Genomic DNA, 15,532 nt, shown 5'->3' with positions numbered 1-15,532 from the left:
CACACACACACACACACACACACACACACACACACACACACACACACCACGCGAAGTCAGGAACCTGACCCGGGCGGATTCGCCTCTCTCCCGGTCTTCCTTATCAGTCTTCAAGTCTTTATTATATAACAGCCAGATCCAGTCTCCTTCATCCAGAGTCAAGAACCCCCAGTGCTGCTTCTACCTGTCACCTCATTCTCCCACTCTCAGACTGCAGATTCAAAACAAGCCGCTGCAGATGTAGTCCCAGGTCAAGGCTGGATTTGTGGATCTGGGAGGGATCAGCATGGCTCTGATCACCAGCCTTGCAGGATGCAGGGGCTTTCCAAGACACGAGGGTGGAGGAAAAGAAGAGGAGCTTGGGGATGGAGAGGGAGGGGAAGAGAGGAGGTAGCGGAGAGGCTAGGAACGGAATACGGCACGTTTTGAGGTCAGGATTGCAAGGAGGGCATAGTTATGAACGTTAAATAATACCAGAAGGTCAAGGAAAACAGGTAAACAGCGAAAGGCTATATGATCTTATTATTTTGCTGTAGCAGCCAGGGAACGCACAGGGGGAGAGCAGCTTTAGTGGGTAAAGAATCTACACCACTGGTTTAAGACTCAATTACCGCAGAAGCTGGGTGTCCCTGTCTGGCTGGGAGGGAGGCATTTTGAAGTGTGTGTGGGGACACGAGAGACACCTGGAGGTAGGAACGGGAAGGGGTTGAGGTGGATGGAAACGAGCAGTTCCACACCCTGAGAGGAGAGTTTTCTCCTCACCCTTAACTCTCCTTGAGGAGCACAGCCCAGGGCATGAGCATTAGCTTCTCCCCTCAGGCAGACAAGACAGGAGAATGCATTTTGTAATCTCAAGGGAAGGAACAGGAGCTTGGAGGGAAAAATGGCAAGGCCTCTGTGGAAAGCCAACACGACAAAGGAAGGACTCCTGTGTCAGGAGGGGTGGAACTGAGGGAAGCAGGCCCCCAGGACCCAACATAATTGACATCGTCATTTCTGGGCTGACATGAAAACAGCGGCAAGATCAGCCTAATGATTCCTCCATGGTATTGGAAACATGGGGTGGTGACAAACTATGATGAAGAAGGATTGGTTGTAGATGTTGAGAATTAAGAAACCATAATTGCTGAAATAAAGACTTCCAAGGAGGGGTTGAAGAACAGACCAGATAGAGCAGAAGAATATTTTAGGGGGTTGAAATATTGGGTCTGTAAACCCTCCCCAAAGGTGACAGGAAAGGCTAAAGAGGTCCCATAAGAGACTCTTAATCTCAGGAGACAAACTGAGGGTTGCTGGAGTGGTGGGGGGTGGGAGGGTTGGGGTGGCGGGGTGATGGACATTGGGGACGGTATGTGCTATGGTGAGCGCTGTGTGTTGTGTAAGACTGATGAATCATAGACCCGTACCCCTGAAACAAATAATACATTATATGTTTAAAAAAAAGAATGAGGGAAAAGTTAAGAACTAAAGTTAGTAACTTCGTAAGAAGAGAGTAACTCGGGGGAAGGAACTATTTGAAGAAATAACGACTCAGAATATTCTAGAATAAATATTAAACTTCAGAATGAAGAGCCTCCAAAAATACTAAACAGAGTAGATAAGAAAAAAACCCCACACCTATACCTATGCTGTGATTCTTAACCCGAGGCCCCAAATTTCAGGTGTTCATCTACAGGAGTCTGGAGGCTGGAGAACGGGATGGGAAACACCTTCCGTGTTCAAAATTTTCACTAGTGTCTAAATGAAATTTAGCATTTTCTTCAGTTAGGACCATAGGGAAAATCGCAGCAGGATTAGCAGTATCTGTGACACTGCTGCTGACAGAAAATCATAGATGTATTCCTATTACATTATAGTTACAGATTTTTTGAAGTATCATTTGTGGTCATGATGAACTTGAACTCAAGGTAGTTATTAGACCTGATGCTAGCCAGGTCTTGTTATTTATAGCACTTGTATTACTATTGTATCATTAATTTGCTGTTTTAAATGTTTGACAACTTTATTTCAATATATTTGGTTTCTTTTGTAACTTGGCATATTTTATGTTATTCATATAAAACATCATTCTGAGAAGAGGGACACAGGCTTTAGCAGACCGGCCCCCAAAAGGCTAGGGGTGCTGCATTACAGTTAAGAAACACTAAAGGAGAAGAAACAGAAGTCCAGTAATAAGGATGTAACTCGTGTCTAACTTCTCAATAGCAATGCTGCCAATAAAAGACAGTCTCTTGAGAGCGTTGACTTAAATATGGCGACCAGTGAAGATCTCTGTAAACATGTGAGTCCTGGAAGGATTCACCTATGCAGTCTTTCTTAGACAAAATTGCCCTCGAGTAAAAGGGGAAATGAATCCAAGAGGTAATAAGATATGGGAAATAAGAGTAGGTAAAGAGAAAAACTTAGTAAATGCGATTAAAATAAGTACACAATTAAAACTATAAATGCTATCACCACAGCAGGCCGTAAGGTGGGGAAGGAGGTCAGAGTGTTCTTGTTTTTTTGTCTCATTCAGAACAGAGACACTGATTTGTTTTTGTGGATGATAGAGGAAAAAAAGCATAAGTATGAGTCTTATAAGTTAGGAATAGCCACCAGAGGAATGAAAGTATAGATGTGTAACTTTCAAATCAGTAGAGTAATGGTTTAGTTCAATCAATGTAAAGGAGATGGGGGTGGGTGGGAGGGCAAACAAGTAAACAAAACACAGTAAGTCAAAAACATAGGTAAAATGGCAGAAATCGTCCCTGAAATAACCCTCGTTATGATAAATGAAGAAAAAGAGATTCTCAAATTAGATTTTTACGAGATTCAGCATTAGGATATCTGAGATACTTTTAAATAAAAGGGTACAAACACCTGTACAAAACACCGGAAAAATATTAATTACAACAGGGACACTGCAGTAGTTTGAAGAACAGAGATCAAGCTGTGGGATGGAAAACATCCTAAGGAATAAAGATACAATACATCGAAAAGGTCATGGACACATTGAACTAGGCAAATGGCCTCAAATTATACAGAGCTACCTATGATAGGTTATTGAGAGAAATAGAGAATTCAAACAATTAAGCTTGAAGTTTATACTCAGAAACTGATGAGGTAAGCAGTACTTGCTGAAATTAAGTATGTATATACCCTAGGATTCAGTAATTCTTCTGGACACACACACACACACACACACACACACACACACACACACAGAGGAGGAACCCTCGAGCAACAGGGAGACGTGCATAAACATTCACGGAATGGTGTGGTAGCAGAGTTTGGGGAATTCAGGTATTCATCTTTAGGGGATGGAATAAATAAAGTGTCAGTGTACACATAATGGAACACTATACACACAGAATTCACAGAGCTATACAAATACATCTTAAAAACATAAGGCTGAGTGAAAGAGTAAGAAACAGATGAGATTTGTAGTACAATATCATTTGTATAAATTATGACACGCGAAAGGCAATACTATGAAGTTTCCAGAACATACATATATTTTGAACAGATATATAGAGAGTGGGGCTGGGAGGCCATACATAAAATACACTCGAGTGGGTGCCGGCGATGGGGAGAGAATGGAGTTGAGAATTGGGAAGAAAGATGAAACCTAAGAAAGTGAAATTAAAATGAACGAGGAACACCACCAGGATGTAACGACGGGACCAGGAGGTGAAGAGTGGGCCCCGGGCGATCCCGCCCAGCGGGACGGCGACAGCGGGGCCGCGACAGCGGGGCCGATGTTGGAAGGGAGGGGAAAATGAGGCATCAATGGGACAACTGTGCTGGCTCAGGCTAGTGAACTGGGGTGTTGTCTCGCGTCCTCAGGGAATCATGGGGGTGGGTGGGCGGTGGGGCTGTGAGCACCCATCCCTTCCCCAATATTTGTATCATGATACTAATCTCTTTTATTAGAATCTTTTTCTGTGTGACAGTTGTCATTTATTCTCATGAACTTTAGTTCAGTCCTTACTGAAAGAATCAAAAATATATATGTGAAATGGCAAATCTCTTGAAAAAACTCTTCCACGCTGACGGCAAACCAGGTGCCTTTACATTAAAACAGCTTCTCTGGATCAGACTGAGCCGGGGGTCATGAGAAAACTGGGGTGAAGACCACAGAGTCCCTGAAGAGGCACATGAGCTATTGCACACAGAAGGGGAACAGTTGGACTGGCTCTTTCCTTAGGTCCGAAATCTCTCTAAACGCATCCGCACACATGACCTCTGCCTGAGGAAAGTGGCTCAGCACCTGGAAAACAGGCCATTAACTGGCTACCTTGTGAAGTTCCAGAAGAGGTTAAGAGTACACTGTCCATCTGCTTACGTTGGGAGTGTAAGAAAACAAGGTAAAAATAGTGGCTATCACAACTTACTTAAAATGTTAAAACTCTAACTGTAAAATCGAAAGCTGGGATTGTAAAAGCTAATAAGATTTGTCCACTAAAGGGCCAGGGTAGGAAAACATATGGTGGCTGCTAGTGGGTGACTTCACCTGTGGTGGGGCGGGGCAGAGGCTGTTCTCCTGAGAGGAGCAGAAACTCAGACGTGGCCTGCAGGCGGAAGCTGGTGGAAGGTGCAGTTGGATTAAGACAAGAGTAAGCGTCGGTGATCCTCATGGTGAGCAGCTGTGAGGGCCCATGGAGGAGCTTCTGTGTTCTGTTTGCCCTTTTGCTTCGTAGACAGTTTGTTGATTTCATCCAGTGATATGTATACAAGATCTTACCTAGCAAATCATTTTATTTTTATTATTTTTACCCATGGCTGTGGTTTCCAACCACGCCATGACGCCGTCTCTCTGGCTGGGGGAGAACCAGGGGAGGGGTTATGAGGGTCGAGGGAGAACCTCTTTGCATCAGGGTCCTAGCTAGCATCTCAGCTACTGCCAGACAGGCAAGGCCTCCACTTGAAAGAAGGAGACTGAAAACTATATTTAGGGCCTATACTGCTCTGAGATACTATCTTTCATAATATTCTGAGACTCTGTCTCCTCTCTCGCTCTCTTTTTTTTTGGCTTCTGTCATCCTTGATTTCAGTCTGTGGTACCCAGTGAAAAAGGTACTTCCAAAGATGGCAACATGACTATTAACTCAGAGAAGTAACAAACACTATACCATTCGCTTACTCAGCAAATATTCACGGGGCACCCACTGCAGCATTATTCTAGGTCTCTGTTGTCATGTAGCCTATCTTCTAGGGTAAGGACACAAAAAGAAATGAAAATATCACAAGTTCTAAGGAGAATGTAAAATGGGAAGTGACTGGTGACATCAGGTTGAGTCGTCAGAGGAGGCCTCCCTGAGAAGGTAGCCGAAGCTGAGGCATGAAGGAGAAGAAGGAGCTGGCCTTTTCGGTGTCTGCGGAGGTATTTCAGGCAGAAGGAATAGCCAGTGCAAATGCTCTAGAGCAGGAATAAGCCTGGTGTGTCCATGGCACATACCAAAACTGTGCAGACCAGCTAGGAGACTTGCTGCAATGGTCCAAGCAAGAAACAACCATGGCTTTGACTCGGGTAGGACTTGTGCTAATGGAGAGCAGTGGACCCATCTCAGGCACAGTCTGGAGGTGGAATCACAGGACTTACTACTGATGGGCAGTGAGGAGGGAAAGAGAAGAATCGAGGGTAATTCCAAATTTTGGGCTCAAGCAAAAATGGGTAGGTGGCGATGTCATTTACTAAGATGGGAAGTTTGGGGGAAGAACAGGTTTGGGGTAGGCATTAAGAGCCTGCCATGTTTTCTCTGAGATGACCAGTAGACATCCAAGCTGAGATGCTAAGGAGACAGTTGGATCAATGGAAGCAGAATGCCCGAGAGAAGTGAAGCCTGGAGATTTCGATTTAAGAGCCATTGGTCCAGAGATAGTATTGGATGCTACCGGACTGGATAAGATCACCCGGGGAAATGGGTGGGTGGAGAAGAGAGGAAGGTTCTGTGACGCTTCAACATCTAGGTCATGGAGAGGAAGAGAACTCACAGGAGAGACTTAGTCATGGCAAGCAAAAGGCGGGAGGAAAAGCGGGTGAGTACACTGCCATGGAACCCAAGAGCAGAAAGTATCTCATGAAGGACAGTGGGTGGGTTGCTGCCGGGAAACCTTGCCCTGTAGGCTTAATGAAGTTGAAAGTAGCAAAAAGTTTCAAGCTTGTTTTTCAGAGAACTGCTTCCTCCTAATCAGTTGCCGTGTCTTTCAGTCCCCGCTAACAAACCTACTAGCTGTCTCTGCAGAAACCCTGGACTCACAGTCAGGCAATATGGTTCCAGCCTGTGAACAAGCCAAGCCCTGCTTTCCTTACCTGAGATAATGAGCCCAAGACCCCGTCCCATTCATACTGGCTCTTGGAGCATGCCCATAGCTCCTTCTCTTTGTCCTAAGATTACCTCTTGACGTCGTTAGAGTTGGTAATTAGTTAGGTTCTAACAGGATACCTAGAGGCCAACTATGGGGAAAGTCAGAAGCCTGTCCTGGCAGCATCTCCACAAGAAGCCAGATCAAACCAGGCAGGTCAAAGATAGCAAGTGCCATGACCAGAAGCCCCTGACCAAATCAGGAAGAAAAGGCACAAAACTGTTGCCAAGAAATCCCCACCCCAAGTAATGAATATTCCACTCCCTAGTTAACAATTGTCAATAAAAGACAGAAACCCAAGGCGCCCAGCTCTCTCCTTGGAGCTCTCCTGCTCTCACATCGTGGGAGCATACTTTCACTTTATTAAACTTTACCACTTGTGTTGCTGGTCCGCTGTGTTGGGTGTCTGTCCCTGAATTCTTTCTCGTGACAAGACCAAGAGCCTTTGGTGACATCTTTGGGATGGTCTGGGGCAAGGCCTCAGGGCTCGGGGTCTTCCCAGTTCACCAGGCAAGAGTCAGGGGCTGAATTTTACCTCATTCTTTTTTTTTTTTTTTTTTAAAGATTTTTTTTATTTATTTGTCAGAGAGAGAGAGCGAGCAAGAAAGCACAAGCAGGGGGAGCGGCAGGCAGAGGGAGAAGCAGGCTTCCCGCTGAGCAAGGAGCCCGATGTGGGACTTGATCTCAGGATGCTGGGATCACGGCCCCAGCCGAAGGCAGACACCCAACCGACTGAGCCTCCCAGGCATCCCTGCCTCATACTGATGTTAAGTCTCCACCCCAAGCTGAACACAGGATGTATGTCATACATGAGTGACATGTATGTCACTCAGTGTACATGCCCCATCTTTCCTCATGAATAGTCCTAAATTACCCTGCCCTTTCCATCAATGTGTGTGTAATCTCAACCCCTCCGATTATAAAAACGTGTTCCCTCCCCCTCTGGGGAGGTGGATTTGAGGCTTGTCTCCTCATGTCTCCTCATTTGGCCTCCTCTTGAAGAAACTCTTTCCTTGCTGCCAACTTGATGTCTCCGTGGTTGGCTTTGCTTTGCATCGGGCAGATGGACTTGGGTTCAGTTACACTGGGAGATCATGGACAGAAGATCAGAATTCTGGACGTTCTCTAGGCATCCGTGGGTTCTAGGGAGATCTGTGTTGACTGTGACAACCCTTACAAAGTGTATACCAAAGTAAGTAAAAAAGAAAAAACAGCTTATTTTGGTATCACGAAGACTCTCAAGTAAGGCGGCTCATTCCCCACCAAGACTGCTTCTGCTTCTCTTCTTAATCCTAAAGCTTTGTGTCTGTGTCTGCTTGTTGTCCTCCATCTGCCTTGATCTTTTGCGTTTTGACTTTGTAATGCACAGAATACTTGCCAGGGCCAACTAAGGCTAGGCCTGACCCCCTCATCTCCTACTCTAGACTCCATAACTGAGAGCAGTGTTTCCTCATGGGGGCCCTGCTGCCCTCTGGGGCGCATGCACAAGTCTCTGTCGGGATGGATTCCCCTGTGCATCTCGGGAATTCTGCCTGCAGCCTGTTGCTGGAGGTAGCAACTCCAAAGCCACCACGCTTTTCCAGATACCTGGTGGGCCCCATCATCACCCCAGATGAGAATCACTGGTATAGACTGACCAAGATGGCTGCAGCGTTCCCCTCAGCTTGACTCAACACTCCACTGGTTTCTTCCTGACCCTGGACCCCTGACTTCCCTCTTCTTAAAACATTTACTTAAGAAAACCGGTAATTGGAAATTCTTTGCCTTCCCCTTTGAGATGTAAATCTTTTCACAAGAGTCTTTTTGCCAGTTTTACAACCCAGGATTGTCTTTCTGGGGACCCAGGAGTCATCTCTTTGAAATGTAAACTTCAAGGGAGCTACTACTTCCAGTATCTCTCAGTTTCTGAGGGGAGCATGGGCCCCTCACTCCGAGCTGTAAAACCACCTCCTGCCCTGAAGATAGGAGAAAGTGTAGTTTTCCTCTGGGTAAAGTTGTTAGCAAAAACAGATAGCCTATGATCTCTCCTACCCTAGCTCTGAGAAACGTGCCTCGTGTATTTTACCACAATTAAAAAACAACACACGAAAAATACCCCCCTTCCACAGTTTCGGGGGAGTTGAGCTCCGACTGAGCTGCGGCCAGTGTCCCCTCTGCAGTAACCTCGAGTGACATCTTCCTTGCCTGTTTAACGCGGGTGTCATTTTGGCTTTGACAAGATGAACTGTTCGGGGCTGGGTCTCTGGAATCAGACCGCGAGGGATCAAACCCCGGCTCTGTCTCTTACCAGCTGCACGACTGTGGGCTGTGAACTAATCTTTAGCTTTAGTTTCTTCACTGTGACAATAAAGCAGAAACCAGTAATACTATTTACTTTAGAAGAGGTGAACAAAGCATGTGGCACACTTGACCTTGAAGTGTAGCCCAGGATGTGTCAGCCAGCGCTCGTGTTGTTGCTACTGAGGCAGGTTTGCAGGAAACAGGAACAAGCAGCATATTTTCTGTGTTTTCATTCCTGCTCTTTGGACTGTACATTTTTTTACTCTAAACTTTTTGGAAACTAGAAAGAACCATTCTATTCACATACAGATTTGGGTGCCCTTTCTGCCTGGAATTCCATTTTTCTCCCTGGCAGACCACAAATGCTGATTTTTCTCTTTGCTCTCCCAATGATACTGCGTTTCAGATGGCACTGGAATGATCCACTCACGGTTCTGGCATACAGAGGGGGTGAGGACCAGCTGACCAAACAAGCTATATCATGGAGTTTGGGGAAGTTGGGCTGTTTTATGGGGCCGCTAGCGAAGCGGAGCTCAGACAATGAGCATAGCGCTCTGTCCTCATCCACTTCTAAATCCATTTAAGAAACCTCACCTCGTCCATGAACTCATGTGGCAGCTCAGGAGGTGTTTCCTGACAGACAAAGTGCTAGAGGAACAGGAGCCTGCAGGCTCTGCTGCCCTGGTTTGCTGAGTCCTGAGGGCAGCGCTCCTGCTTTAGTCTCCAGCCAGGCAGACATTCTGCAGAGCACAGAAGATCCTGAAGGAACGAGCAAGAATTTTCAGCTCCTTTGGGGTTACATCTTGCACAGAAGTGATGGCCTCCTTTAACCGCCAGAGAGATTTCAAAAGAGGTCAGGGTCGAGTGAGTTGAGCCTGGGCATTTGTCATTAGTCAGGGTTCTCAGAGACCACTTAGGAGACTGAATCTTCCCGAACCTTCCGAAGCAGCCTCCTGCTCTCCCAAATTCTGACCTCCTCCTGTCAAGCACAGTTTCATGCTCTCACCCGTGCCTGGCTTGCTGCAAACACACTCCTCCACCAGCCACCTGCCTTGAATAGCCCGCCTGGCTCTCTGCGATGGCTTACCCTCGCCAGCTCCCTGACCATGCCCTGGGCTGGCCGTCGGCTGCAGGCTGATGGCCCAGCAGCCGCCCCGCCCCCTCCTAGCCCTGACACCGTGGCTGCAGCTGCCAGGGCCCCCAGCTCCCCGGATGTCTCTATGCCAAAGAGGACTCTGGCTCGGTCCAGCCTGGCATTGCTCAGGCCTAGATAATGACCCTGAGCATGTTTGCTCTTCTCCGCCTCCTAAGGAAAAAGACGGCCCTTTGGCTGCCATGGGGGATGGAGGTCTGAGCACCTGGGCTGGTCGAAGCTACAGATCACCATGTGGTTTAAGTGTCTCTGCTGGGCCATCCCAGAAGCTCATCATATGCTAGTTGCTCATGTTGGATCAAAAGCATGAGAAAATTTCCTGCGTTTTGCAGACAAATATCAGCAACTGCTTCTTTCTTCCCACGTCACTTTTCACGTTTAAGTTTGTTACTTTTTGACTAAAGCAGAATCATAGCAGTAATAATAATTCTCACAGTAATGAGAATTACTGCCTAAACTAAACACCTGTGTGTTCATCCTCTTTCGAAGACAGCTTTTAATTATATTCTAGATGAAGAGCGAGGGGGACTGTTCTTCTCACTGTTTCTTCAGTTACTTTGAGAAAGGAGGCACGAGCCTGTCCTTCCCTTAGAGCCCACTCGGTGTGCAAAGCCCAGAAGGACTTCCAGTCTGTTTCCGCCTCTCCTTTCTAGAACGGAGAAGGAGCTCTTGGGCAACTCTGCCGTATGTCTCAGCTGTGATGCTGACACCCGTGTTTTCTCACGGCCGCTTGCTGGCTCCTGGGCAGACTGAGAACATGCTGGGGCCCCTGCTTGCTTCTCCTGCCCTGGGGCCACTGCGGCAGGTCAGCAGGCGGGGAGCTGCAGCCTGATTTTGGATGTCAAGGGGCATTCGTGCAGGGGAACTTTCCTTCAGGGTGTGTGGGTTTAAAGGGATCACAGATCGGGTCAGGGCTTTAGGGCCGAAGGAACGAGCTGGCTGGAAGTAGGTTCTGTAGGGAGCGGTGAGGGTTACACGGAGGACGAAAGCTAAGGGAGTGAAGGTAAGAGCAAAGATCAAGAAGTAACTCATACTTCATGAGCCTGACTTCATGCCAGGCGTTCTCCAGAGCGCTCCTCCTGGACGGATTCGGTCCACCCTGAGACGCGGGAACGGCCTCCCTATCTAACACGGCCGTATTGAGTAATAACCTGCCGGTGGTCCCTCAGCGGGTTAGTGGCAGACATGGGATTCAAAGCCCACGTTAACCACACGACACCGGGAAGGATGACCGCTCGGCAGCTGAGGCCGCTTTAACCCGTCTCGAGACACGTGATCCCAAACGGCTGAAGGTGGAGGACATTCTGGAGACCAAGAAACCCAGCTCCTTTATTAGAAGAAACAGGAGACTCAAGGGGGAAAGGGATGACACTTGGTCAGGACAGAGCTTCCTACGAGAGCGGGAGTCAGAACAGTCTTGGGATCGCTGGCTCCAGGATTTCATAGCTGCTGAACTGATTTTCCTTCTGGAAATAAGCCCCCCTCCCCACCACCCGTGGAGAGGACATTTGTCGCAGAACAATATTTTTCACACTGGTGCACAATAGCTCGTGTCTGGGAGATGCGCATCACCCCACCTGTGAGCCGACAGGAAATTAGAAATGGGGACGTGGACCTCCTCGCGTTCATCAAGTGAAAAGCGGCTGCTGACTCATCATGGCAGCCCCCTGTTCCGAAGCTTCCTTCCCAGGTCACCAGTGGTTTCATAATTGCTAAATTCAAAGAACATTAAAGAAAGCTGGACCTCTATACCCAGGGACAAGCTTAGAAAAATAAGAAACTCAGGTCAGTTAGGGTCACCTTTTATGATGAAAACCAGGTAGAATTTAACCCGCATGCTTGGGATGGACAGGGCTGAGGAAAACAAAACTTGTCCTAAGTCATCTGGACAAGATGGATCGATAAAGCAAAATTTGCTCACAATATTCAGCAGGAATCAGCGGACCTGATAATTAATAAAAAAAATAATTTTAAAAGTAATGCATAATTTTGAGAACTAAAACGTGAGGGCAGGATTTGGAAGGGCCTGGGTTCTAGTTGGGGACGAGGAGTATTTTATTTCAAAACCGTTGACTCTTTCACGGCCCCTGATGACATAGCTTGTTAACAAGTCAGTCTTACTTCCAAAGCTAACTAAGTTAACACGTTTGTAGTCTGCCCGCATTGCACCGAAGGAGCTGACATCCAATTTTACTGTTCTTTTTGTGACTTTCTAATGTTCTTAAAGCATTCCAACACAATTATGAAAGACACCGTGGGGCTCTGGCCCTTGTTAAAATTGGCAGACCCTCAGTGAGGCTCTGTCACCTGGGGTGACAGGTGGTAGGACTATGAGCAGCAAGCAGGTCACATCTGGTTTTGCTTGGTCTGGGACGGCCACAGTTGACTGACTTGATCAATTAACCCCCAGAAACTCAGAGAGGGGGTCTAAGGTGGCACATAGCCAGAAAGTCCTTCAGACTTGCTCTCTTGTCATTCAACAGAGGAAAAATGGCTAATTCCCTAAAACGTCAGTGTTCTGGAAAACAAAATTTAATATTTCATCGTGGAAACAGGTATTGATTTGAAATAACATTAGCTTCAGCTGGAATATATCAAAAGCAAAGACCAAACTGAGGCTAGATTGACTTCTTGCAAAGGATGCTTAACTTCTGCTCTGTTTAAATTTCTCAGTGTTGATCTCTTTCTCCTGTAAAGATAGTATGTGGGGAGGAGTTCACATCCTTCTCTGCCAAGAACCTTGAGGATGAGCAGAAAAAGGAATAACAGATTTCTCGTTATCATTTCAAGCAAACCTGAACTTAGGGAACTCATTTCTTTCTCTTTCTTTCTGCACAGATCGGAGACCTCAGCGATAACCCAGCCTCCCCTCTGATTTTGTAGCTGAGGACCTCGAGCTCCGGAAAGCAGAGAGCAGAGCCAGATTTAGGTTTCCTAAGTCATCTTCCTTGTTTCATTCCGTCTTGATGGAGACTACACGAAGCCTAGACTCTTACTTTTGGAAGGACCGCTATCAAAACATTCCAGAGACTTTGATTTTTTCCATTGTCAAGGTTATTAAAACCAACGGGGGTCAGGGGCAGACGGGGCACCTGCGTGGCTTAGTCGTACGCATCGCCTCTTGGTTTTGGCTCAGGTCATGGTCTCAGGGTCTTGGGATCGAGCCCCGTGTCCCCACGTTGGGCTCTGTGCTCAGTGGGGAGTCTGCTGGAGATTCTCTCTCCCTCTGCCCCTCCCCCCACTCACGCACACATGGTCTCTCTCTAAATAAATAAAATCTTAAAACAACAACAACAACAACAGTAACAACAAAGTCACAAAGGCCTTTCTATTACTCACCAACAAACAACTGGCTGTAGAGCTCCAGGCGGGTGTGACCCTCTGTGGGTGCCTTGCGGATCTGCTGGGGCAGCCGATCCACCTGTAAGCTGGCTTGCTTGACATTCCTCTCCGCGGTGACCCGGTGCCATTGGTCATCATTGAGAGGGGAGGGCGACCTCACCACAATCTCCACCGGCCCATTTCCGACATCAAACGAAAAGGACACTTCGGTGGCAGCTGGAGGAGCAGAAAGTGTGAGAGGCACATGAGTATTTTCCTCCCAGATAACCAAATAGCAGTGATTTCTAGAGGAAAAACAAAGCTGGGAGAGAGAAATAATCTAAGCCTATCATTTGCTACAAAAGTTCATGGCAAAATCACTTGAGGAAGGACAAAACATCAATCCACTTTAACCATATTTCCTCCGACGAGAGGGAAATAGATGCGGCTCGGGGACGGGGAATACATTTATTTTCTTACTCAATCTTTAGAAGCTTATCAAGAGGCAAGAGGTTACCATCATTGACTCTTTCCAGATAAGCAAACCCAGACCTGGAGAAGTTAAGCACGTGCAGAGTGTCTTACGTTTGGTGAGCAGTGGAGCTAGGACCATAACCCAGGCTTGTCAGGCTTCCGAGCCCCTGATCTGTTGATTACACACGATGTAACTCTTCAGTAGCTCCCAAGGCAGTGACCTGCTCCTGGAGAGCTTTCTGGAACACCCATGTCCAGCTCCATCTGCAGGGGTTCTGGCTCGGTTGGTCTGGCATAGAGCACTGGTATTTTTAAAAAGCTCCTTGGAAAATATTAATATATAGCTAGAGTTGAGAGCTACTGCTTTGGGAGAGCTTACAAAACTGTATTTCATTAATGTAGTCCTTGCGGTTCCTGTTGAAAGCTAGGGAGCTGTGAGCATTGAGGCAATGAAGGTGACCTGCATCTTTTTTGGGCCACTGTGGCTATCCACAAGGTAGCTCAAGATTCCCGCACAGCAACCCCTTTCCTGAACCATTTGCTGTGCAGTTCGGTCATTCCCCATCTGGAAGGCCGGCTGGATCCTTCTCACAACCTACCCTCCAACACTGACCACAAATCATTCTTTTTTCATAGATCTGCTCAAAGTCCATAATAAATCACCTTTCAACAAGAGAAAAATGGATTAGGGTGGTTTGCTTTGGCAGCTTTGGCTGTAAGTAGCTTTCCTACTTCACATTTTAGGTTTTAATTTCCTCAGTGACCACCTAACACTTTATAAACATGCTTTTTGAATGTGTATTTTTCTTGTGATTGGCAGGAGAGGCAGCTGAGTGGGAAAGCGGCACCCAGGTCCCCAGCTCCTTTGGCTTGCTGAGTTCTTTTCGACATTAAAGACGCGGCATGCGAGTGGATTTCCTAACTTTGCTTATAAAGAGATTCAGTCCCTTTATCTATCCACTCAGCCTTCTGACTAATCTCTAAGCAGTTTAATTAAATATCTGTCATTTTTTCCCGGGCTAATGGAAAATTCAGCTTCTTTGGACTGGTACCATTTTGAGATGGTGTCGCAAGCAATCAAGCTTCTAATTTAAAAACTGCAGTGGGCCAGATTCTCTCAGGACCTAGACTGTTCCCTGCCTCTAGGTCAGGTTCCTCTGAAAGCTGCATTAACTTTATTAAGCTACAGGGATTTTAGACGCAGAGTTCAATTTAATCAACCTAATTGTACCAAGGAATTTTGATCCTTTATGTCGTTAGAAAGAGAACTTTAATTTTAACACCTGTGGTGAATCTACATGGACTCCGGTGAAGTAGCTCCTCTATATTAGGGGCTCATGCCTCCAGGGGTCACTGTGACTCAGTGGAGGCCAGTGACCTTCATGAAGGTTTCTCTGGAAATAATCAGAATGCAGGCCGACGATCGTATGACTCACGGACTGAATGATCTTTCCCTGTATTTCCGGCAGAGTCAGTGGGGAAAAGTAGCCTCCAGTGTTAAGATTGAATCTGTTGTGTTCTTGTAGTGGTATGTTTTAGCAGATGCATTTTAAAATGTAAGTTGTCAGAAGAGCAAGAGCACAAAGTTTCCTGAGCTAAGTAGGAAAGATTGTTTCATTTTAAAGGCATCAACAACCATTAGGGCAATAGAATTTAGGGATAAATTGAGTTTAACCCTAAGGTTTGACTTGGAGGGGTAAATGCTGCTCTAATTTCTTCTCCTCCTCTCTTCCTGCTATGATGGATTTTTGTCCAGGTCTTTAAATTGTCACCATTTGGAGAAACTCCGAGTACCAACGGTTAATGAAGAAATGTCCATACTCTTTTCTCTGCTTGTCACACTAGATCCCGTGTTTCTCCCTCTGGTCCGTGGTCTTCTTAACATCAACACTTCACTCCAGACAAGGCAAAGACGTCTCCAGGATCCTGCTGTAGCTCAGTCCCCTCACCAGTTGGGCG

General features: G+C 46.6%; 1 protein-coding gene across 1 annotated transcript in view; it reads right to left on the bottom strand.

Moving 5' to 3' along the window:
• The window catches only part of CNTNAP2 (contactin associated protein 2), a 2,027,980-nt gene that overhangs the window by 198,565 nt on the left and 1,813,883 nt on the right, over nucleotides 1-15,532 (bottom strand). Inside the window, exon 17 of the mRNA XM_073899330.1 lies at nucleotides 13,118-13,336. Within this exon, the coding sequence (XP_073755431.1) occupies nucleotides 13,118-13,336 (219 nt within the window). The remainder of the gene's footprint in view (nucleotides 1-13,117; nucleotides 13,337-15,532) is intronic.

This window comes from Callorhinus ursinus, unplaced genomic scaffold (genome assembly GCF_003265705.2).
Source record: "Callorhinus ursinus isolate GAN/ISIS: 27379988/994484 unplaced genomic scaffold, GSC_fseal_2.0 scaffold12, whole genome shotgun sequence".
NCBI classification, from domain to species: Eukaryota; Metazoa; Chordata; class Mammalia; order Carnivora; family Otariidae; genus Callorhinus; species Callorhinus ursinus.
The sequence above is the reverse complement of the archived record's forward strand: the minus strand, read 5'-3'. Positions and strand labels throughout refer to the sequence as shown.